A 22,400-nucleotide genomic window follows, 5' to 3' on the forward strand; every position below is an offset into this window, starting at 1 on the left:
TTGTCCCTTGCGCAGAGATTCTCTAGATTTTTCTCAGTCTTTTGATGATATAATGTGCATTAAAGATGAGATATTCAAAGTCTTGGCAATTTTACGTTGAGGAACTTTATTTTGAAAAGCAATTTTTGGAGAACATCTGCCTATCATTACTCCCAATAAACACTGCCTCTCTAAGAAGCTCTTTTTATACCCAATCATGTTACTGACCTGTTGCCAAATAAGCTGATTAGTTGTAAAGATTTTCCTCTATATGTTTCTTTTTATTGCCACTTACTTTTCAGCCTTTTTTTTCCCTCTTTCCAAGTTTTTTGAGACATGTTGGTCCCATCAAATTAGAAATTGCCTAATATTTTTCATTAAACAGTAAAATGTCTCAGTTTAAACATTTGATTTGTTTTGTATTTTATTGTGAATAAAATATGGGATTATGACATTTAGAAATCATTGGATTCTGTTTTTATTTACATTTTACACAGCGTCCAGCCATCTTGGAATAAAGGTTGGACATTTTGGTTTATCATGTGGTCAGACATAAGATGAAAATATTAGTCCTGGGTATTTAACTCTGAGTGGGGTTGTCATCTTGGTGGTGGTCCTGGAAGTTGCCAAGCCACCCTCACATCATGTGATTGGTTAGGTCACATGAGTTGCCTCTGCTGGCCTTCATTGGGTTTAGGGTAGTCATGGCTCAAAGGCCCATTCTGAGCCAGGATTTGTTAGTGTGAGTTTAAATAATTTTTTAGATCTTTAAGTTTTGTTTCACTTGTCTTTATATATTCTTGTATTTATTCTTTCTGTATTAAACTCTGTTGGCCTAAAATATGTCACCATAAAACTATTTTTTAACACATTATGTTACAGCGATTTTATGTAAAAGTCTGTAAAGCTGTTTTCATACATGCACTGCAGCTCTGAGCTGTGATAAACACGATTCGATGGATTCACATGTAAGAATGCAAATGTCCCATGTAGTCAGGTCAGTCTTTAACCTGCCAGCGCTGACATGCTGGTTCTCAGAGTATTTCCAGTTGCTCGGTGCAGACTGTTTTCCCCTGTGTGCTGCATCTTTGAGAGCATAAATGTGGGTAATATCCTGATCTGAGTCTCAGGAAATTGTCCAGAATTTATATGTGAAAACAGCTTTTGTAAACTATGGAAATGTTTGTTAGCTTTTCAACTTTTTCAGGGTAAAATTGCTATTTTTATATGATTTTTTTCCCCTGAAGACTGTTAAATAAAATATTGTATTTGGTAAATGTTTGCTTAATCTCATTTTCTTATTAAATTGAACGTTCAGGGAACTGTAATATTCTCAAACATGTCTGCAGTTCAAGCGAAGAGCGTGAGCTCTCTAGGAGCACCACAGCAGAGCGGGTGACAGACCAGAGGCGGCTGCTGCTGCGTGTTATCATGTTAAACATGTTCATGTGTCAGAGTGTTACAGTGTTGACCTCTGCGCTGTTTTTATTCGTTGTTGGTTATGTTAGTGTGTAGAAGTTTAGATTTATTCTTCTGTGAATAGCTCATACTTCATGTCGTGTTCAGCTTTAAACAATATTCATAATCTTTGTCGACTATTATCTAATGATAATGATTTGTTAGATTAGTGTCTACTCTAGTTTTGACTAACAGTTAATAGAGAGCAAGACAAACAATAAGATAACAGAGAAAATGTAAGCATAATGCTCCATCTTCCTCTGTGAACTCTTGTCCCTCTGTTCCTCCTCTCACCTCCCTCTACAGCTGCAGCATCGACTGGAAGCTGAGCGCCAGCGCCTGGCTGAGGAGGAGCAGCTGCGAAACCAGATGACAGTTCGGCGGGCGAAGGCTGAGGCTGAAAGGAAACACCAGGAGCGGCTCATCCAGCTGGCACAGCAGCAAGAGGAGAGGGAGCGGGAGGAAAAGGAGGAGTCGAGGAGGAAGAAGGAGCTGCTGGAGCAGATGGAGAGGGAGAAGGAGCAGCCAGTCGACCACTCGGACATGGTTGACCGTATGTTTGGTTTCTTGGGGAACTCCGGGCCGCTGCCCAACCAGGATGGACAGGCACCAGCTGGTTTTGAAGTATGTATATGTGGGTTTTGTAGTCCAGAAAAGATGGCTGATTAAATCATCCATTAGCTAGGATTCCCCCCTCCGGTTTTTGAGGGGGACACACAGGGTTCTTGGGATTTTTTTCCAGGAAATGTCAAATATGTAATTTCCTTAATTTCTGGTAATCTGTGCATGCCCCTGCATGCATTTATGATGGAAATAATATAAAGATAATATCCTTGGCCCTACAGAGGTTGCATGAATACTTCAACTCCTTCAGAATGGAATATGAATACATGTCATTGCCAAGAGGTGTGCTGTGTCTCCTATCTCAATGTCAAGAACATGGAGACAGGCAATTACTTGAGGAGAGCTGGACAGGGCCATAGAAGGCTCTTAACCCATCAGTGGACCAGTATCTGCTCCTTTGTGCGAGGAAGAACAGAATGAGCACTGCCAGAGCCACAAAATGACCTCCCGCAGGCCACTGGTGTGAATGTGTTCACACATTATTACTGCTAGGCTACTACTGTCATTCATTATTATCAGGATGTGCTAAAAACTCCCTGAAAAGCCTTCAGTTAATTCAAATTGCTGCAGCAAGAGTACTGATGGGGACTAGAAAGAGAGAGCATATTTCTGCTCTATTGGCTTCCCTTCATTGCCTCCCTGTTAAATCCAGAATTGAATTCAAAATCCTGCTCCTCACATACAAGGTCTTAAATAATCATGTCATCTTAATGACCTTGTAGTACTTTAGCATACTGTACTGTAGCACTTCGCTCTCGCACTGCAGGCCTACTTGTTGCTCCTAGAGTATTTAAAAGTAGAATGGGAGGCAGAGCCTTCAGTTTTCAGGCCCCTCTTCTGTGGAACCAGCTTCCAGTTTGGATTCAGGAGACAGACACTATCTCTACTTTTAAGATTAGGCTTAAAACTTTCCTTTTTGCTAAAGCATATAGTTAGGGCTGGATCAGGTGACCCTCAATCCTCCCTTAGATATGCTGCAATAGGTTTAGGCTGCTGGGAGATTCCCATGATGCATTGAGTATTTCTTCTTCAGTCACCTTTCTCACTCTTCAGTCACCTCTCTGCATTGAATCACACTTGTTATTAATCTCTGTCTCTCTTCTCTGTCTTCTATCCTGTCTTCCTTCTCTCTCCCCAACCATTCGCGACAGATGGCCCCGCCCCTCCCTGAGCCTGGTTCTGCCGGAGGTTTCTTCCTGTTAAAAGGGAGTTTTGCCTTCCCACTGTCGCCAAAGTGCTTGCTCATAGGGGGTCATATGATTGTTGGGTTTTTCTCTGTATGTATTATTGTAGGGTCTACCTTACAATATAAAGCACCTTGAGGCGACTGTTGTTGTGATTTGGCGCTGTATAAATAAAACTGAATTGAATTGAATGTCTGACCAAAAAAATCTGAAAAAACTGTGGTTTGAGTGCTGACTTCCTTTATTGGGCCCTGTGCTGACTGCCTGGCATCATAGCGCCTGACTGACATTTGCCATAGAAAGCCAAAATTGGCAGGACCAACACTGGCACCCCGCGCGTTTCACAGATGAGATTCACTTTGAGCACATGTGACAGACATGAAAAGGTCCAATCATGTTGCCTGCAACATCTTTCACAAATGACAGTGGCTCAATGGTGGTCTGGTAAGGCATATCCACAGAGGGATGCACAGACCTCTACAGGCTAGGCAACAGGACCCTGACTGCTGTTCGGTATCAGGATGTAATCCTTGGACCCATGTCAGACCCTATGCTGGTGTAGTGGGTCCTGGGTTCCTCCTGGTCCACGGCAATGCTCCGGCTCATGTGGCAAAAGTATGCAGGCAGTTCCCGGAGTCCAAACCTCTGAGACATTCTGTTTCTGTCCAGCCGACACCACCAGGTTCCACCTCAGACTTAGTGATGCTATGGTCCTAGTCTACACTGAGGGTTTTAGTACTATTTAGATGTAGGAAGTGGATGGTTTGTTTGGTCCTCACCGAGAACAGTGTTCAGTGTTTTGGTCTCTGGTCTTTGGCTGATTTAAATGTTTCACTCTCCTTTCAGCTCTTCTGTTTTTTGTCTCCTAGAAATTTCTCTCACATATCATTTTGTTTCTCAGGATTTGGAAAACACGCCTCGTGGTGAGGAAGCTGAAGAGGAGGTTTTGAGCGAGGCTCCCCCGTTACCTGACGAGGAAGAGGAGGATTTGTCAGAGTATAAATTCTCCAAGTTTGCAGCCACCTACTTCCAGGGTGTCTCCACCCACACCTACATCAGACGGCCACTGAAACAACCTCTGCTTTTCCACGAGGACGAAGGAGACCAGCTGGTGAGGCTGACCTTCGATCTCAATCCCAAAGCCTTTTACAGCCCCCGATCATCTATTTAAGTTATTCGTATTATGTGTTAACGAATTACGAATATGTTTTGGGCGAAAAAATCAAGTTAAACTGTCACTCTTTTTGTCCTTTTTCTGGAAAAAGAAGAGAACACAACCATATCACCAAAAATGTTGGGTTTTCAGTTTAGTTTTGGTATGAATAAATAGTTAATTTTCTTATTATAACACATAACACAATCCAATCATCTTAGAAAGTTCTTACTGAGACGGCAAAACAGTCACCTACACAAAGGGACCTTGTAACTCCTCGTTAGCAGAAAGTCAGAGTTCAGACATGTGAAGGATCAACTAAAATCCTCTGAGCTTCGAACACTGGCCTACAAAAATGTTTACAATGCTTTACTCTTGACTGCTAGTGGTGCTACAATATAGGCTGTAACCTACAGCATAGCAGCTGAATAAAACAAAGTGCATAATTATGCACCAGACTCCTAAAACTGAGAATGGAGACACTGATTGATTTGCACACAAACACTTTCCATGTGTGTCTCAAGCAAGTGCATTATCAGTGTCTTTTCAGTAATGTATCTAATGTCGTGGCCTTTTTTGGTAATGGAGGTCTGATCAGAAGATCTGTGATCTGCAGTAATACAATCATAGAATTTTAGTTTGAATAAATAACCATGCAAAAAATGTTCCCCAATAGCAATAAGAGTTCACCAAAAACACACACACAGTTATACATTTCAGAATTCAAAATTAGTTTAGAACAGCAGTTTATCTCAAAGTTCTTTGTGCTGTACTGTAAAGACCCCACAGTGTTAGAGAGAAACCAGAGAGATCAGATGATTCCCACGAGCAATAACCTCACAATGGTGGGGAGGAAGAACATTGCACAAAAAGAGTCTCAAAGCTGGTGATTTTTTATTTATTTTTATAAATCAGAGATAATGCTGTAGAATAATTTTGAAATCACTCTAACGTGTATAATGAAAAATCAGGTGATTTCAAAAAAGTTTTTCTTATTTGCCATATTTGACCTGTCCTCCAGGCGGCTTTAGCTGTATGGATCACTGTGTTGAGGTTCATGGGCGACCTCCCGGAACCTAAATGCCCGTTGGTCATCAACGACGGCAGCGAGAAGATCCCCGTCATGACAAAGATCTATGAAACCCTCGGCAAGAGGACCTACAAGCGAGAGCTGCAGGAGCTGCAGGTGGACGGAGAGGTGAGAGGATGCTGGGGATTGTATGAGTCGTTACAGATTGTCAGGTCAGAGCCTCCAAAATGTCATCTCCTGTTTGTACCTACAGAACAGCTCCATAGACAGCCAGAAGAGGAACAGCGTCAGGCATAAACTCGTGTCACTCACTCTGAAGAGGAAGTCCAAGATCACTGAGGAGGTGAGAAACACATCACTTCTTTTCAGCTGATCTAGGTAAATAGTTTATTTAACATGTCCCATGTTTTCCACTTTTAATCATAGGGTGACGTGATAACAGTATATAACCAAACCTTAAAAGAGTGCTAACTTAAACAAAAGAAATGGGAGAACCTGGACAAAAATGGCGGTGTAGTCAGTACCGTCAGTGGTGACTCCAGTTTGGTGGCTGTTCTATGGGGTGTGTATATGTGTCCCATATTATATGTGTTGTATATGTGCAGATGAGCCTGTGTGCATGTCATCACAGGTCATCTGCCTTAAAGCTGCAAATAGAGATTTCTTCAGCCAGGACATGCAGAGGTGTGATATCCCATCTTATTTGTGTTGTACTTCATTCCTTTCCTTCGGGGAACAGAAGTTATAGGCATAACACTTGGACACCGGGAAACTGAAGGTGCACACCGGTGCAGTGTTGCACTGTTGCCTCACCTTGAACAGATCCTACATTTGCTGTAATGTTTGCATATTTTCCCTGTACCTACATAAATAATGTCTGACTTGATAACATAGAGATCCAAAGACAAGCCTGTTAGGTTACCTGGTGGTTTTCAGTTGGATGTGAGGGCCCATGTTTTTTCTCTTCGTTAGCCTTGTGATGGATCAGTAACCAGTCCAGGGTGTACCCCACCTCTTAACCACAACAGCTGGGGTAGACTTCTTGTTGGGAAGTTTTTTACCACTATAGCCGACAGCCCGAAGACTGAAAAAAAAATCCAAATGTTTCTTGGATTCTGCAAATTTAAGCTCAAAACCTTCAAATTAATGCTTTTCTCTGTAACGCTGGTGGCAGGTCACCAGGCGGCTGACAGAGGGGGACTACAGTCTCCAGGGAAACAGCATGCTGGAGGACCGACCCACCTCCAACCTGGAGAAACTTCACTTCATCATCGGCAACGGCATCTTGCGGCCCACCCTCAGGTGACCCATGAGTGTCATCGGCACTAAATAGAGGCTGCTCCTAGAAGCAGCAGTGAGGGATGAAGATGTTGCTTGCGGCAGCATGACGATGCTTTATCGATGTTTTTGGACCAAGCAAATGACGCACTGATGTTTTTGTTCTCTGGAGTTGATGAAAAACTTTCACTGTAGACTTCAAGATTTATTCTGATTGTAGATTTTGTCTTGAAGATGACACTGAATTGAAATGTATAGGTTTGTTGAAATCAGATGGCTTTTTCGGCTAAATTCAAGTGTGGAGAGCGTTACTCCTGTGAGTGTGGAGCTTGAATAGTTAGTGTGGAGAGAGGTTTACTTTCATACCATGATTATTAAAAGTATATCTTATTAATTTAAAGCTATTGAGATTATTCTGGCTTGTGCATTTACTACAACCGTTCAGAACAGTCAAAATTAAAGGTCTCATAATCTGCAGACATATACTCCTCCTGTCTGCTTCACAGAGAGTCACTTTCCACTGTATGGTTTTGTAAACTATTAGAGACTCTAAATTCACAACTTAGAGGAAGCCCACATACGAGATGCTGCAACACAGTTTAAGAAGCTTAAAGGAAAAGAAAAATAAATTTCTCACAAAGACGGAACACAAATAAGGCAAAAACAGAAAATCTCCTGTAACTCAGCAATTAATAACTAATGCTATAAACGGTAATATTCAAACAAAATGGGATGATTAGTTTAAAAAGGGAAGATAATTTGGAAACCAAAGTAAAATTAATTACAAATTATTAACAGAAAGAATTTTTAATATTGGAGGAAACAGAGAAATGATTCAGATTCAGCACAAAACCTGGTCACTCTCCATCTTTTGTTGGGTCTTAGAAACTGCCAGAGGAGTCCTGCCTCAGCATCTGTTGAGCTCGGGTTCATTGGGCTTTAGCAATTTAAAGACACAGCTCTGAGCCGAGTACACAGCCTTTCACATGTTTAGGTCTGGCCTGATAATGCTTGTTTAGTGGATTCACTGTAAAGATCCACATTCTAGAAATGTTCGCACTTAATGACCAAAGCTTGTAAAAACAATGTGTTGAGAATGACTGTTACAGAGTATCAACACTGTAACAACAGAAATGCATTTTATGTATATATCTGACTATATACATAGTATTATAGTATTATATATACAATATTAATGACTCGACTGCTGTTTTCTTACTTTCTGAAACTTCTAGCGGACCCGAATGGTCCCTTTGGTGGGCTAGTTTTAGCCCGCGGGCCACATATTTGTCAAAATGAAACATTAGTGTTTAGTCCATTCTCACTTTAATTCAACTTTATTTTTCTCTGTAAGTGTTAAATAGAAACCATTTTATGCTGTTGGCATAGCAGACCTGGAGTATGTTCTGTATGGAATATTTGGCTATAGATCACCTCGCTGCAGGAACACAGTCCCTACATCCAGATGCTGGCCGATCCGCTTTGGAAATTTTTTTTAAATGGGGTCTAATTTGATTTAGCTGTGGTGACTGTCTCGTGTATTGAAGAAGGCGTCTGATCTGTTTGTTGAATGTTGTCCTCTGCCTCAGAGACGAGATCTATTGTCAGATCTGCAAGCAGCTCAGCCAGAACCCGTCCAAAAGCAGCCACGCCCGCGGATGGATCCTGCTGTCCCTCTGCGTGGGCTGCTTCGCCCCCTCCGAGAAGTTCGTCAAAGTAAGAAACGTATTTCTGATGGGAAACTTGATGATAAAACCTCACGGTTAACTGGTGAAAACTGCAACTCATTTAAAAAACTGAAATGGGAAAAAAAATAACCACAATTGTAACTGCAGTGTCACCATTTTTGCACTTTTACACGCTCAGTTTTTCACTTGTATCTTCACGTTACTGATATTTGCCCACCACTGCCTGGTTAAAGTGTTTTGTGGTACTCACTGTTTCGTCCCTATGCCGCCTGCAGTACCATTATTTTCGTCCATGTAATTGTACTACACATGAAAGGTCAGGAACAAAAAGAAAATTAATTTAATAATAATATATTACAGATGATTTAAATTTGACCATAAAATAAAGAAATAATGGTAAACTGCAATAAATAAGCATGTCAACAGAAATTTAAAAAAAAAAAAAAACACGACCGGGTTTCAAATGTGGCTGATGTTTCTAATCAGCCACCTAACAATGTTTCTTCCTTTTTACTAATGTTGGTCAGCCAGCTAATCCAAAGCAGACATGTGTAAAAGATAAAGTCATATACACTAAGAACAAAGATATAATATTTTGTTTTCCGGCAGTGGATTTCAGTCCAGGAGAGCAGATGGGACAGATCTATAACTCGATCCACTCGCATTCAGTCAGTAAACAGCAGTCTGTCCGTCTCCACCATCACCATCAGCAGGTCTGATGGCTGAAAATCAGTTTAAGTCCTCAAAGAAGTAAAAGCTTAAAATAAAGTAGTCAAAGGGAGAATCTCAAGGATTTCAACTGCAGTTTGATCATTGCAAGAATTCATTTTTAACAAAAACATAGGTTTTTTTGGTCTGACTCAAAACAAAATATTACATCTGAAAATCACGTTTAGCTTTAGAAACTTTTAAATAACTTTTTTTCTGACTGATTTTAGTAAAATTGAGTTATGAGTTTGATTTCATTTATGTAAACAGAATAAATATAATGCTGTGTGCAGTGTGTCAGTGCCTTTGGTATTTCACACCTTTAATCTTTAATCTGCTCAGGGCTGTAAACGGCCTTTATGTCAGTAATACGATGAATATTTTCTCTTCTCTCTGCTCTTTTATCAGTATCTACGGACATTTTTGAAAAACGGTCCTCCGGGTTACGCTCCCTACTGCGAGGAGAGGTTGAGGAGGACGTTTGTCAACCGCACTCGGATGCAGCCGCCGTCTTGGTTGGAACTGCAGGTGCCAAAAATCTCTCTGCTCTGTGTCGTCAAGTCCAGCCAGTGAATCCAGTTTGTCAAGTGTCTCATCTTTTAACTGGAAGCATTTGCAACAGTAAATTGATGAGATGATCAGCGTTTGTTGTTCTGTTTGTGGTTTTTAGGAATTTACAAAGCATGTAGCTAATGCTGTCACTGTTATCACTGAGTAACAGTTACAAAGCTCACTGTGTGCTGAGGGAGTGGTGTCCAGTTTAGCTAAAATCTGTATTAAATAATAACTGTTTGTTGAAATACATCTATAACTATATAACTGTAATAAATATCAGCATTAAATATTAGAAACTAGAATTAGCTGAAAATAACTGAGAGCTAAATGTGATATTATAATAAATATTTTCATATCATTCCACTGGTTTTCATACTTTGGTTTGAAAACGGAGACGATTTTAAGATAGTTTTTATACTTTTTTTCAGGTGTTTAAAATGTTACATTACATACATGAAGAAACATCTAGAAAGCCTGACGATGTTTTACGTCAAATTACCGTAAACTGTAAAACTTTACAAAAAACAGCTAAATGTAGCTAGTTTATTAAAATTCAGTGTTCTTTACTATATTTATTCTCTCTTAAATTCTCAATAAAACATCAACTCATGTGATCTGGAAGAAGCCATTGGTCCTTCTTTAATTTTAATTTTATTTATCGAATTTTAAAGTTTGGATCAAGAGGACTGTAGCAGTAACCTTCTGACCTTCTTTGTCAGTTTCTGACTCATGTTTCTCAGGAGGCAGCTCGCTCTTTCTCCTATTCAGTAACCACAAAAATGAGGCAGACATCAAAAATAAAGGATAAACGTTTATTTATTCCACACAAAACCAATAATTACAAAACAAAATAACCACAATCAAACATCACAAATTAAAGACCTCAACAAAAAATTTAAATCTGTAATGACTGATCAAAAACTGAAATTAAATTAGAATTTTTTATACTTTGTTATACTTTTTCATCTCTTCTTTTTGTGGTTTTCTACAGGTTAATTATCTTTAATATTAATAATGGGGTTTTTTTTTACAGGTGGTTGGATGGTAGAGGTTGTAATATTTATATTTTGAAGTGAGCCTATAACACCACAATGCTGCACAGCTGTAGGACATCTTAACTGTTGCCTGTCTGAACATGAGTCTCATTGTTTTTCCCTCCAGGCCACAAAGTCTAAGAAGCCCATCATGCTCCCCGTGACATTCATGGACGGCACCACAAAGACACTCCTCGCAGACTCGGCCACCACAGCCAGCGAGCTGTGCAACGCACTGGCGGACAAAATCAACCTGAAAGATCGCTTTGGCTTCTCGCTGTACATAGCTCTGTTTGACAAGGTAAAACACAGGCTCTACTGACAGCGAGGTTATAACAGTTAACTATAACTAAGACGTTTGTCAGAAAACGTGCTTTGGTGCTCATCTGGGACGTCTGCACGTGTGTATTATGAATTTCCTAAATCTAACACGGAAGACAAACTTAAGTGAAATGATCAAACTAATATTTGGAACTAACTGAAACTAAATTTAAATGAACAATATTTTTTAAAATGAAAACATTTAGTCAGTTTGTTCAGATCTCATGGAGTTATTTAACTGCAAGTATGTGTTCATCAGGTGTCGTCTTTGGGCAGCGGTAACGATCACGTCATGGACGCCATCTCGCAGTGTGAGCAGTACGCAAAGGAGCAAGGCGCCCAGGAGAGGAATGCTCCCTGGAGGCTGTTCTTCAGGAAGGAGATCTTCAGCCCCTGGCACAACCCTGCCGAGGACTACGTTGCCACAAACCTCATTTATCAGCAGATCGTCCGGGGGGTGAAATTCGGAGAGTACCGCTGTGAGAGGGTGAGCCTCTGAGCTGTTCGCAACTCTGCATGCTTTGTGTAAAAGAGGGTGAGATACTGAACGTTGAGTTCGCCCCATATGGATCCACTGGAGTATGACTGTGTGAATATTACATTAAACCCACTTGAATGGGAGAATGAGTCTTGTAGTAAGAAAGGTTTTTGAGCATTTAAGTAGAAAAGCACTTTATAAGCACCATTATGTAATGTATGGTTGTAACGACAGTAGTATCACCCACTGGTTTCTGGAATTTGCACTTTAAAGCCTCAAGGTTTGCATTTTGTTATAACAATATAAGACAAGGCCTTGAGTGTATCAGAGAGACAAGACTGAGATGGTCTGGACATGTACAGAGGAGGGATAGTGGATATTGGACAAAGGATGGAGCTGCCAGACTGAAGACAAAGAGGATGGGGGACATGCAGAGGGCTGCCGTGACAGAAGAGCTTGAGCTAGTTTTGCAGCTTTTTGATCTACTCATCCTTCTTTGTTCTTCCAGTTTTCTTATCCGATCATAGGGTCGTCATCCAGTGCCAGATAGGGCACCAGTCTATTGCAGGGCCAACGCAGAGTAACAGACAACTACTTCGTATTTACAAAATATACAGAAAGGAGGGGTAGCTCTAGACTTTTGCACAGTACTGTATATTGATGAGCTCATCTGGTTCTCCTGATATGATCTCGTCTACTTTGAAGAACATTTGAAGGCAGGTTTCAGGTGTTGGGCTTGCTTTCTCCTGACCATCGCTTCACCCTGTGTCTGTCTTGAAGGAGGAGGACTTGGCAGAACTGGCCTCTCAGCAGTACTACGTGGATTACGGCTCCGAGGTCCTCCAGGATCGTCTGCTCAGCCTCATTCCGTCCTACATCCCCGACAGAGAAATCACCTCCACTAAGACTGCGGAGAAGTGGGTTCAGCTCATCATCAGCGCCCATAAAAAGGTACCTGCTGGTCGAGTGATGAAAACCAGTCTTAATTTTGTGCTGTTTTCTGGGAGAATCTAACTATAGCTCACTGTGCAGGGAGTACAAATGAAAAGGAGGGTAAATACGCAGAAGGTGAAGGAGGATGTGGTGGATTTTGCTCGTTTAAAGTGGCCTTTACTCTTCTCCCGCTTCTACGAGGCCTTCAAATTCTCTGGTTGGTAAAACATTGTACCTCTTTCTAAACTACTAGATTCTTTGTTCCCATCAGCGGTTGTGGATATTTTTTAATGGATGTGACCACATCTGCTCACAGGGCCTAGCCTGCCCAAGAATGATGTTATCGTAGCGGTGAACTGGACTGGCGTTTACTTTGTGGATGAACAGGAGCAGGTCCTTCTCGAGCTCTCTTTCCCAGAGATCATGGCTGTGTCCAGCAGCAGGTATGACAAACAGCCACAAATGCACCAAATGACAGGCACCCCAAAATAAAGTACAAAGTATATTTGAGTTGTACAAAGTTAATAAGTGAATTAGTTGCTGCTGGTTTCTTGGCATTTATATTGACCTTAAAGGTTCTCTACAAACAAACAATCGATTTGAATTGTCTTAACGTCAGGAAAATCTTGGTTATTAATGGCGTCTTCCCACAACAACTTCTAAATCTGAAGCTGAAGAAATCTGATTATGTAGAGTCTATAAGAAAACAGCCTAATGGCTCTCTTGTGTCGCTTTATGACCTCAGAAAAACCTTTCCTGATGAGCTCATGGTCTTAATCATTGCTTTCACCTCTGGTTGAACAGAGCATGATGTGTATTTTGTAAACTCTCATCCCATTTAGATAAAATGGGAGAATAGGTCATAGTATGAATTAGAGTAGGTCTAGCTTGTGATTGACAAGTTGCTAGCCATGTAAGCCTGAAGTATAAGAAGGGTTTCTCATTTGTCATATCTGGTTTAAAATGACATTCAAGCATCATCTAAATGAAATCTGTTTTACATACTTCATCCCAAAACAAGATGTGGAAAATTCAAGGTGTTCAATCAGTTCTGTCATGGAGACTCAAATCACTGAATACTAGCACATGCTAGCAGGCAAGCTATATTTTAGCTAACATTAGCCAGAATAAACAGGGTTTGCTCCTCAACCTAGCTAGCTAAATTCAGTTTTGCTAATTCTCAAGCCACACTATTTTGGAGGCAACCAAGATAATCAGAGATGGTATCATTCTTTAATACTTCTTTAATATGTTAAAAAAAAATTATTTACATACATAATGTTTAATTCCAAACAAGACTTTCTTCACTTCTGTGCTGATACAAATGATTGTAATCATTACTTAATAAATATATTTTTATCATTTTTAAGTTTTTAGGGATCTTCTGCTTGTCAGAATTGCATCTTGTCCATATTTTGAACTATCATGGTTAAAGCAAAGTTTAACTTTGCAGAGGGGGTAAACTCCAGGGACAGAGCTTCACTCTGGCCACCATCAAAGGAGACGAGTATACGTTCACCTCCAACAATGCAGAGGACATCCGCGACCTGGTGGTCTCCTTCCTCGAGGGTCTAAGGAAGAAGTCCAAATATGTGGTGGGCCTGCTAGACTGCCTGAACCCACGTAAGATTCACTGATGAATTAGAAATAAAAAGGTGATTTTAGGAGCAGAACGGTTAATCTGTTTGTCATCTCACCCGGCAGTAGGGGTAGATTCCAACTTCCTGAGTTTTGCTAAAGGAGATCTGATCATCTTGGACGAACATGACGGAGAGCATGTGATGAACTCTGGCTGGGCACACGGCGTCAATGACAGGACCAAACAGAGAGGGGACTTCCCTGCTGACTGTGTCTATGTGCTACCTACTATCACCCGACCACAGTATGATATAGTGGTAAGTGGGGTCAGAAAAATAACATGTCTTCCAGATTCTGCTGGAAGGGTTTTTTTTAATCCAGCAGGTTGTTTTTACAGGACAGAACTGGAAGTCTAACCAGTTCTTCCAGTGTAAGTGATTTCAGGATGTCCCTGTGCAACAGTGTGTAGACATACCTGGTTATTGTAGCTAAGGCATTTGAATTATCCATGTGTGCAGCAGCAAATTTCTGTCAGGCATGAAGGTGTCAGGGGCTTCTTTAATGTTCGGTACTTTCTCAATCCATCCATCCATTCTCTTCCACTTATCCAATTTAGGGCCCCGGGGGCGCTGGAGCCTCTCCCCGCTGTCTTAGGGCGAGAAGTAGGGTACACTCTGGACAGGCTGCCACTCTGTCGCATGGCTAACACATAGAGACAGGTTGAACCTTGGTGGTTCCTGGATTGTTCCTGAACATCATGACCGGTTTTCTCTCATTTTTGAGGGTGACAGTTTGGGTCTTCTTCTAGAACTTGGCAACATGGTTACATATCCGCATTACGATAGCCGTAATGCTCCAACAATCCATCAAGCGGTGCGGCTTCGTAGCTTAGCAAAGTCGTACTAAAACATTTGACAGATTTTTGAGCGCTGTGTACCACATAAAATCATTTTGAGGTCAGTAAACACAACCAGAATTCATACATAAGGCACACGGGATTATAAGGGGCACTGTCGACTTTCAGAAAAATCAAAGGATTGATTTTAAGTGTGCCGTATTTTCCAAAAAAAACGGTAATAACGACGGTCCGCTTGCATGCTCTACCAAAAATAGTGCTTTGTTGTGAAGTTGCAGCATTTTTACAAACCAATTCTGGTTCATCTATTTCATTCAACAATCTGCTTTCGCCCTTCTTATTCCCCGTCGCTGCCATGCTTTTTCTGGCATGTGCGTATGAAAACAAAGGCACTGCAAATGCGCGTTTTACCCATATTCTATCGCGATATTTCATTTTCTTATCGTTGCCCAACATGATACCGGTATTACTGTGAACGGTATGATATGGCCCAGCCCTACTTGTATCTACATAAAATTATGTGAACTGATGGTTTTGGAAACTGCAGTTGTTCAGGAATGGCTGCAAGAGGCCTTCCCAACTTGTGTAAACCTGAAATTCTCTTAGAGTTTCAGAGTTCCTTGAAGTTTCCTATTGTAAGTATTGGCCAATGCAATGAGTGCTGTCAAACAAATCCTTTAAAATAAAAATGACCATGACGTTTAAACTGTGTAAACTGCTGATCTGACCTGTCAACACTCCAGCTTTGCTATTTTTTTAATTAATGTCAACCAAACTGCCAGTCATCTATTAATTAAAATTTACACACAAAAAATCCTCACTGCACATATATTTTCAACACGTGTGAAAACAACCTGATTAAAGCACCATGTGAGCAGCTGCTGTCTCTCCAATTGTTAGTTATTAGCTGTCCACCATTTTTTTTTTTTAGCAGTTTTTCTCCCAATTAACAAAAAACACCAAAATAAATATATGCTAGTCTCTCTGTGCAGCCAGCTGTGTGTTTAATGGCTGTCTACAAAGTGTCAAACACTAAAATATTACAAAAATATTGAATTTGCACATTGTATTATCATCAAAAGCACATCACTAGTTTTCTGCTTGGTATACTGTAACAGAAAAAGTGCTTAAACCACACACTAAAAGCAAAAAACTCACGGATTCTGAAAGGAAGGTTTTAACAGGGATGTGGTTGTTGAACTCCAGGTATTGGCTGCTCATTAAAAGGAAAATTAACTTCCCAAAAGCATTTTTTCTTCCTAGAAAATGCTCTGAAATATGTAGATGTTCTTTGCTGAATTAACCAATTGGAAGGGTCAAATGTGAAAAAAATCCAATCTTCCTCCTGTTTTACTGTCTCTCAGGCTCTCGTCACCATGACTCCTGATCAGAGGCGCGAGTCTATCGGTTTGTCCCAGATTAACCTTTCGGACCAAGAGGATAAATCTAAGGCCTACACTTTGGAGGAGTTTTCCTACGACTACTTCAGGTAACTAAGTCTAATGTGAGGCTGTTTTAAGTACAAATTATGTTAAAAATATGCGTGAAAGTTTCTTCTAACCGCTGTTCTTCAGGCCTCCTCCAAAGAGTACTCTGAGCAGGGTGGTGATCTCGAAAGCTCGAGGGAAGGAGCGTCTGTGGAGCTGCACCCGCGAACCTCTCAAACAGCCTCTATTGAAGAAAGTCCTGGCTCACGACGAGCTCTCCCAGGAGGCCTGCCTTGCCTTCATAGATATCCTTTAGCAGAGGGCGTGATTGATCATTTGTTTGGCTTTCTTGTTTGCTTTTTTCCTCTGGTGCTTTTGTTACATCAGAGCAGGTAAATAACTTTCCCAAGGGACCATATGAGAAAGTGGAGGTGTTGTGAAGGGCTCAGTTCAGTTCTGATAAATATTCATTTTGTTTCTTTATAAACTGCTACTGGTAAGAGTGGATGTTACAGGCATCCAAGCCTGCAGTCACACCTGTCAACCAAACTCCCCACAAAAGTTTCTCACTGTTGTTTGTGATTTTGATGGGAATCATAAGCTGGTCTTGACTGCTCCATCGCTAGCAAAGGTTTAGCTGTTTTTGTAGCGATTGAAACTGTAATATTGAATCTGCTCTATACAAAGAAAACATGCTTTTTAATGCTGGTAGGTTAGTAATTTTAACATGAGAGTTTATAGGGATAAACTCGGTTTTTTGGAGCCAGCCAAGTGGCCATCAGAGGAAGTTTGCTGCTTGGTTATTTCCAGTCAGCCATACTGCCTGACCTGTACCAGCCTGTCGTTATGTGAATGGTCCTTAACTGTGTTTGCACCTGTGATGAAGTATATGGGCGACTACCCGTCCAAACGAGTGCGTTCTGTCAACGAGCTCACCGATCAGATATTCGAAGGAGCCCTGAAGGCCGAGCCGCTCAAAGACGAAATCTTCTGCCAGATTCTCAAACAGCTAACAGACAATCACATTAAGTAAGTAATGAAAAAAACAGTCTTTTCTACCTCTTCTTCTATAATCAATATTTTAGCTCAGTGTTCACAGTTTAAGCTGTGAGTGTTCACTTTGATCACTCTCAAAGCATCTCTTACATCTGTAACATGCACCTTCCTGGTAACCCCAGCGGTTCTTTCACAGTCTCTGCAGCACCCTTAGAGTCTTTTTTGCCACTTGAAATTCATTAAATGCACACAAGCAAACAAAACTGTATTCATTGTCCACACAGAGACTGGTGTTTAACATTTTCGCCTGCTGTATCGTCACCGCAAACAAAATCCCTGCACACTTATAAATATGCCTGGTAGCAGCAAGAAAATAATGATATAAGCATGATGGAATATGAACATGCATAGAAAATTTCTGACTTCTAGATGTTTCTCACTAAAGGACACTTTCTTTCCTGTGTCACAAAGCCAAAATCCTGACCCTCAGTTTGTGCACTGTTTACCTTGTCATGGTGTTTGTGTGCAGGTACAGTGAGGAGAAGGGCTGGGAGCTGCTGTGGCTCTGCACTGGTTTGTTTCCTCCCAGTAACATCCTGCTGCCTCACGTCCAGAAGTTTCTGCAAGCCAAGAAACACTATCCTCTGGCTCCAGACTGCATGCAGCGGCTGCAGAAAGCCTTACGGTAACACAAACACAGTTGTTGTTAACACCTGTTAAAACGTCTTCACTGCTGCTTTTTACAGCTTTAAGTCTCACACCACTTTTTTTAGCTCAGTTGAGAAGCACCTGCAAGCAGCCTCTAGTTTCCAGCTAGTTCATACAGCTCAGTTACAGAAACTATAGTGCATATTACCCCAGTGTGTGATTAAATGATTGCTTTAAATTACAATTTTTACCCCTAGTAATTGTTTTTATTATATTTTATTCATTGTTCATCCTCACTCCCCTTTGTGCTAGAAACGGATCAAGGAAGTACCCTCCTCACCTGGTGGAGGTGGAGGCCATCCAGCACAAGACGACTCAAATCTTCCACAAAGTTTACTTCCCTGACGATTCAGACGAGGTCAGTTACAACTAACATTGTTATGTGGTATTTTACAACTGTGCATTTTGTACACTAAGGGGAAAAAACTGTAATTTGAGACATGCCACCTCTTTAAACAAACAGTGAACTTGCATCGTTCACATTTTTCTGCACATTTACTAAATATTCTGCTTATAGCTTGACTTTAGTTTATGTTTGTGTTCACAGGTGTTTGAGGTGGAGTCGAGCACGAAAGCCAAAGACTTCTGCCACAACATCTCTGGACGTCTGATGCTCAAATCCTCCGAGGGCTTCAGTCTCTTCGTCAAGATCACTGACAAGGTGACGCCTTCATCCGCAGCCCGATCGTACAAACGTATTCACTACAAGCTCAGCTCAGAGGCAGCAAATAGACAGATTAGACAAAAAAGCCATAATTTTCTGTTTCTATGCTGATGACTTTTCTTTTCTTGTTGTGCTGTTTGTAGTTGTTGCTCTCTCTGCTGTCATATTTCTGCTAGACCTTTGGTTCTCTACCAAGAATTTGTTGTTTCAGATTCATAAAAAGTAACATTTTAGGTCATTTTTCATTAATTTGGAGTCAGTTCGTTTTTATGTTGCATCCTATTTTCACTGGTTTGACCCTCTTCCTGTTTTGTGGTAATTGTGAGTCTTTTCTTGGTTGTTTTGGGTCTCGTTGCAGATGTTTGATTTGTGTGGTTATTTTGCATTTGTTAATCATTCTTTTTTTGTGTTTGTAGTCATTTTATTTCTTTTCTTTTTTTTAGTGGTTTTGCATTTTTAAGTTCTTCTACCACCTCTCTGTAATCAGTTAATTGATCTCTTGTCAGTTCGTGACTTCCTGGTTCCTTTTGTGTTTATATTTTGTTTTTTGTTTGCATGATAATTTTTCATCTTCAGTGGTGTGGATTTGTTTCTGGAAATTATTCTGAGGTTGTTTTCAGTCTGAGGTCATTTTGCGTTTCTCTAGCTGGTTTTGCAGCTCTCAGTACTCGTTTGGGTGGGGGGGAGGGTGGGGGGTAATTCATAGGTTGTCCTTTGCTGCTCAGTTTGCTTGTAATTATTTTCATTTAACTTTTTTTTTTTTTTTTGCTTTACTTTCATCTGTACAGACTTTGCCTGTATGTGTGATTTGTTTACATGTAGTCGTAACTTTTTACTTTGAATATTAGCTTTATTTTTGAGGAAAAAGGGATCATGCCTACCATTGAAGCCATTCAACATGGATCTTCTTTACACAATTAAATCCTTCACTTACTTCCAGGTCATCAGCGTGCCAGACGGCGACTTCTTCTTTGACTTTGTGAGGCACCTGACTGACTGGATCAAGAAAGCCAGACATGTAAAAGATGGTAAAGCCCATCAGATCAGATTCAGATTGAAGCTCAGATTATCTTTGATCTTCTCGCTGATTCTTCTTTCTTTACCAGTTTGTCTTTTCACCTTTGTGCTGTGTGCAGGTGTAGTGCCTTCTCTAACCTACCAGGTGTTCTTCATGAAGAAGCTGTGGACTAATACACTTCCTGGAAAGGACTCCATGGCTGATTCCATCTTCCACTACTACCAGGTTAGTCCCTCTGCAGTATCCGTATATCTGGTTACTCTTACTTGATTAAATGTTGAGATAAAACATTTTAAACTTGCCTGATGTAGAATGGATGGTGTAGACTAAACTCTGAATCATGCTCTCTGTCTCTATCTTCCCTCCAGCTGTGCAAAGCTTCAAAAAAGAAAATCTGTGTGTGGTATCGGTTTCTTACCAGCTGTTGTCTTTTTCTGCAGGAGCTGCCGAAGTATCTGCGTGGCTACCACAAGTGCTCAAAGGAGGAGGCGCACCAGCTGGCAGCGCTGATCTACAGGGTGAAGTTTGAGGAGGATAAATCCCACCTCCACAATATTTCCAAGATCCTGAAGGAGCTCGTCCCACAGGACCAGATCAGACATTTGTCCCCCGACGACTGGAAGCGGGTGAGCACGCGCAGATTTAAAAATGGTAAAAAACTGAATGTCTGGATGCAGGAATGGCCTCAGGCTAATGATGACTATGTTAAAAAATAATTTCCTCTTCAGTTTGTTGCCACAGATGCAGAATTCAAAACATCAGATTTGGATTTAATCCTTGGGTGTTCATTCATTCATAACCTTTCCTCAGTGATCACAGTTCTTTCTCTAGTTACATATTTAAGATGTTTTCATGCTTTCGTTCAAAAATCCACAAATAAGGTCTGGTGATTGGTGCTTTTTGGCTCCTATGCTAGGCAGTTAAAGTTTTAATCAACAAGTAAAAAACACTAAAGTTAGATTGAACTTGTCGTGGAAATCTAGTGAGACAAAAACTTTTAATCGCACATTAAAACTTCTAGGTGACTCAGATGTTTTATGCAGGAGCTTTTATTGCAAAAGAGCCGACCTCATGTGTTTACAGGATCCTTTGAAGCACCGGATTCAGAAAAATGTTATTTTTAGAGGCCTGAAAAAGGAGTCTCGGCCTGAGCCATGCTGCTAAATACACGTTTCTTAATCAGTCGTAGGTACTTAAGTTTCAAATGAGTTAAAATGATCTATCAAACTGAAACAAACTAAAAGTTGTGTGCTGATTGTACTGATTAAAAAGAACTCGAGACAATCACCAGGCGATATGCAGAGATTTAAATCTGTAGCAGCACGTTGTCTCTCTGACGTCATCCCAAACCCCAAAAAGAGGCTTTACTGTTTTCAGAGCTCTCTAGGAGTCCGAAAACTTTAAAATCCAAAACATATCCCTCAGCTGCTTGCTACTTTTATAGGTAATCACTTACAAGTCTGTGTGCAAAAAGAGTGAATGAGTGTTTCATCTTCCTGTTGTTGTGTGTCTCAGTCCATCGTGTCGCTGTTCAACAAGCACTCAGGGAAGACTCGGGAAGAAGCCAAACTCTCCTTCCTCAAAATCATTTACAAGTGGCCCACGTTTGGTTCGGCCTTCTTCGAAGTCAAGGTAAAGACACTAGAGACTCTTTAGTTTATGAAAGTTTGGAACTTCTGCATTCACTGTTTCCTGCTCTATTTTATCTACTTTCACTTTTAAAAAACCAGCACAACACTGTGACAAACTTTGCATTTTTGGTTTTTCTGTTTTGATTTTTCTGCAGCAAACAACTGATCCTAATTACCCAGAAACCCTCCTGATAGCAATCAACAAACATGGAGTCAGTCTGATTGATCCCAAGTCTAAGGTGGAACACGTTTATCTTTGATATTTAAATCGATCTGTATTGATAGAGTGCTTTGCTACTCTGTTCCCTCCCCTCACTCCCAACTGGTCACAGCAGATAGATGCACCTCCCTGAGCCTGTTTTCCTCCAGAGGTTTCTTCCTGTTAAAACAGAGGTTTTCCTTCCCACTGTTGCCAAGTCCTTGCTCATAGGGGCTTTTCTGATTGTTGGTGCCTTTTTCTATTACTGTAGTTTCTCTCTGTATTATTGTATTGTATTTACCTTACAATATAAAGCACTTTGAGGCAACTGTTCCTTTGAATTAAATATCTGAGCACTCAAAGCACTTTTTTTTTCGCAATTAGTTTTTGATTTAAACCTGGAAATATTTGTTTGTATGTGAAGTTTATGCTCAGCTAATTTGAATGAGTTTGAGCACTGGATTATTCTCTTATCCGGCTTATCAAAATTTCCTGTAGGACATCCTCATCACTCATCCTTTCACCAAGATCTCCAACTGGAGCAGCGGCAACACGTACTTTCACATCACCATTGGAAACCTGGTGCGAGGCAGCAAGCTGCTGTGTGAAACGTCCCTGGTGAGCTCTTAGTTTTTGTAACATGAAACAAAGAGTGAGAGCATTTAGCTTTCCAAACAAAGCTGCTTTTAATGTGATTATGCACAGCCTGAGCAGTGAAAGCAGCGTGCCAGCAGATTTAATTGTCTATCTTTTCTGTAGACTCTCTCGTTTATCACGTGTTCCACCAACAAGATTACGCTCTGCAGGAAGCAAAATCTTTGTGTTCACATTTGAATCGCTCATTTATTTCATGTGTAATCAAGTTTTTTTTTTTAGTGTGGTGTCTGAAACGATTTTGCA

The 22,400-nt window shown here is 40.7% G+C and overlaps 1 protein-coding gene across 3 annotated transcripts in view; it reads left to right on the forward strand.

Moving 5' to 3' along the window:
* myo7ab (myosin VIIAb) overlaps positions 1-22,400 on the forward strand; it is a 52,392-nt gene that overhangs the window by 27,466 nt on the left and 2,526 nt on the right. For all 3 annotated transcript variants that reach the window (XM_084940872.1, XM_084940873.1, XM_084940875.1), the window contains 26 exons: positions 1,744-2,061; positions 4,147-4,356; positions 5,420-5,596; positions 5,682-5,771; positions 6,603-6,730; positions 8,296-8,422; positions 9,511-9,630; positions 10,819-10,992; positions 11,272-11,499; positions 12,271-12,441; positions 12,523-12,640; positions 12,740-12,866; positions 13,877-14,046; positions 14,128-14,318; positions 16,222-16,346; positions 16,432-16,589; positions 17,160-17,313; positions 17,810-17,965; positions 18,241-18,346; positions 18,536-18,649; positions 19,593-19,680; positions 19,789-19,895; positions 20,111-20,296; positions 21,186-21,302; positions 21,457-21,540; positions 21,999-22,118. In XM_084940872.1, the coding sequence (XP_084796998.1) occupies positions 1,744-2,061; positions 4,147-4,356; positions 5,420-5,596; positions 5,682-5,771; positions 6,603-6,730; positions 8,296-8,422; positions 9,511-9,630; positions 10,819-10,992; positions 11,272-11,499; positions 12,271-12,441; positions 12,523-12,640; positions 12,740-12,866; positions 13,877-14,046; positions 14,128-14,318; positions 16,222-16,346; positions 16,432-16,589; positions 17,160-17,313; positions 17,810-17,965; positions 18,241-18,346; positions 18,536-18,649; positions 19,593-19,680; positions 19,789-19,895; positions 20,111-20,296; positions 21,186-21,302; positions 21,457-21,540; positions 21,999-22,118 (3,864 nt within the window). The remainder of the gene's footprint in view (positions 1-1,743; positions 2,062-4,146; positions 4,357-5,419; positions 5,597-5,681; positions 5,772-6,602; positions 6,731-8,295; positions 8,423-9,510; positions 9,631-10,818; positions 10,993-11,271; positions 11,500-12,270; positions 12,442-12,522; positions 12,641-12,739; positions 12,867-13,876; positions 14,047-14,127; positions 14,319-16,221; positions 16,347-16,431; positions 16,590-17,159; positions 17,314-17,809; positions 17,966-18,240; positions 18,347-18,535; positions 18,650-19,592; positions 19,681-19,788; positions 19,896-20,110; positions 20,297-21,185; positions 21,303-21,456; positions 21,541-21,998; positions 22,119-22,400) is intronic.

Source organism: Perissodus microlepis, chromosome 10 (genome assembly GCF_051167445.1).
Source record: "Perissodus microlepis isolate ML-2025 ecotype Zambia chromosome 10, ASM5116744v1, whole genome shotgun sequence".
Taxonomy (NCBI): domain Eukaryota; kingdom Metazoa; phylum Chordata; class Actinopteri; order Cichliformes; family Cichlidae; genus Perissodus; species Perissodus microlepis.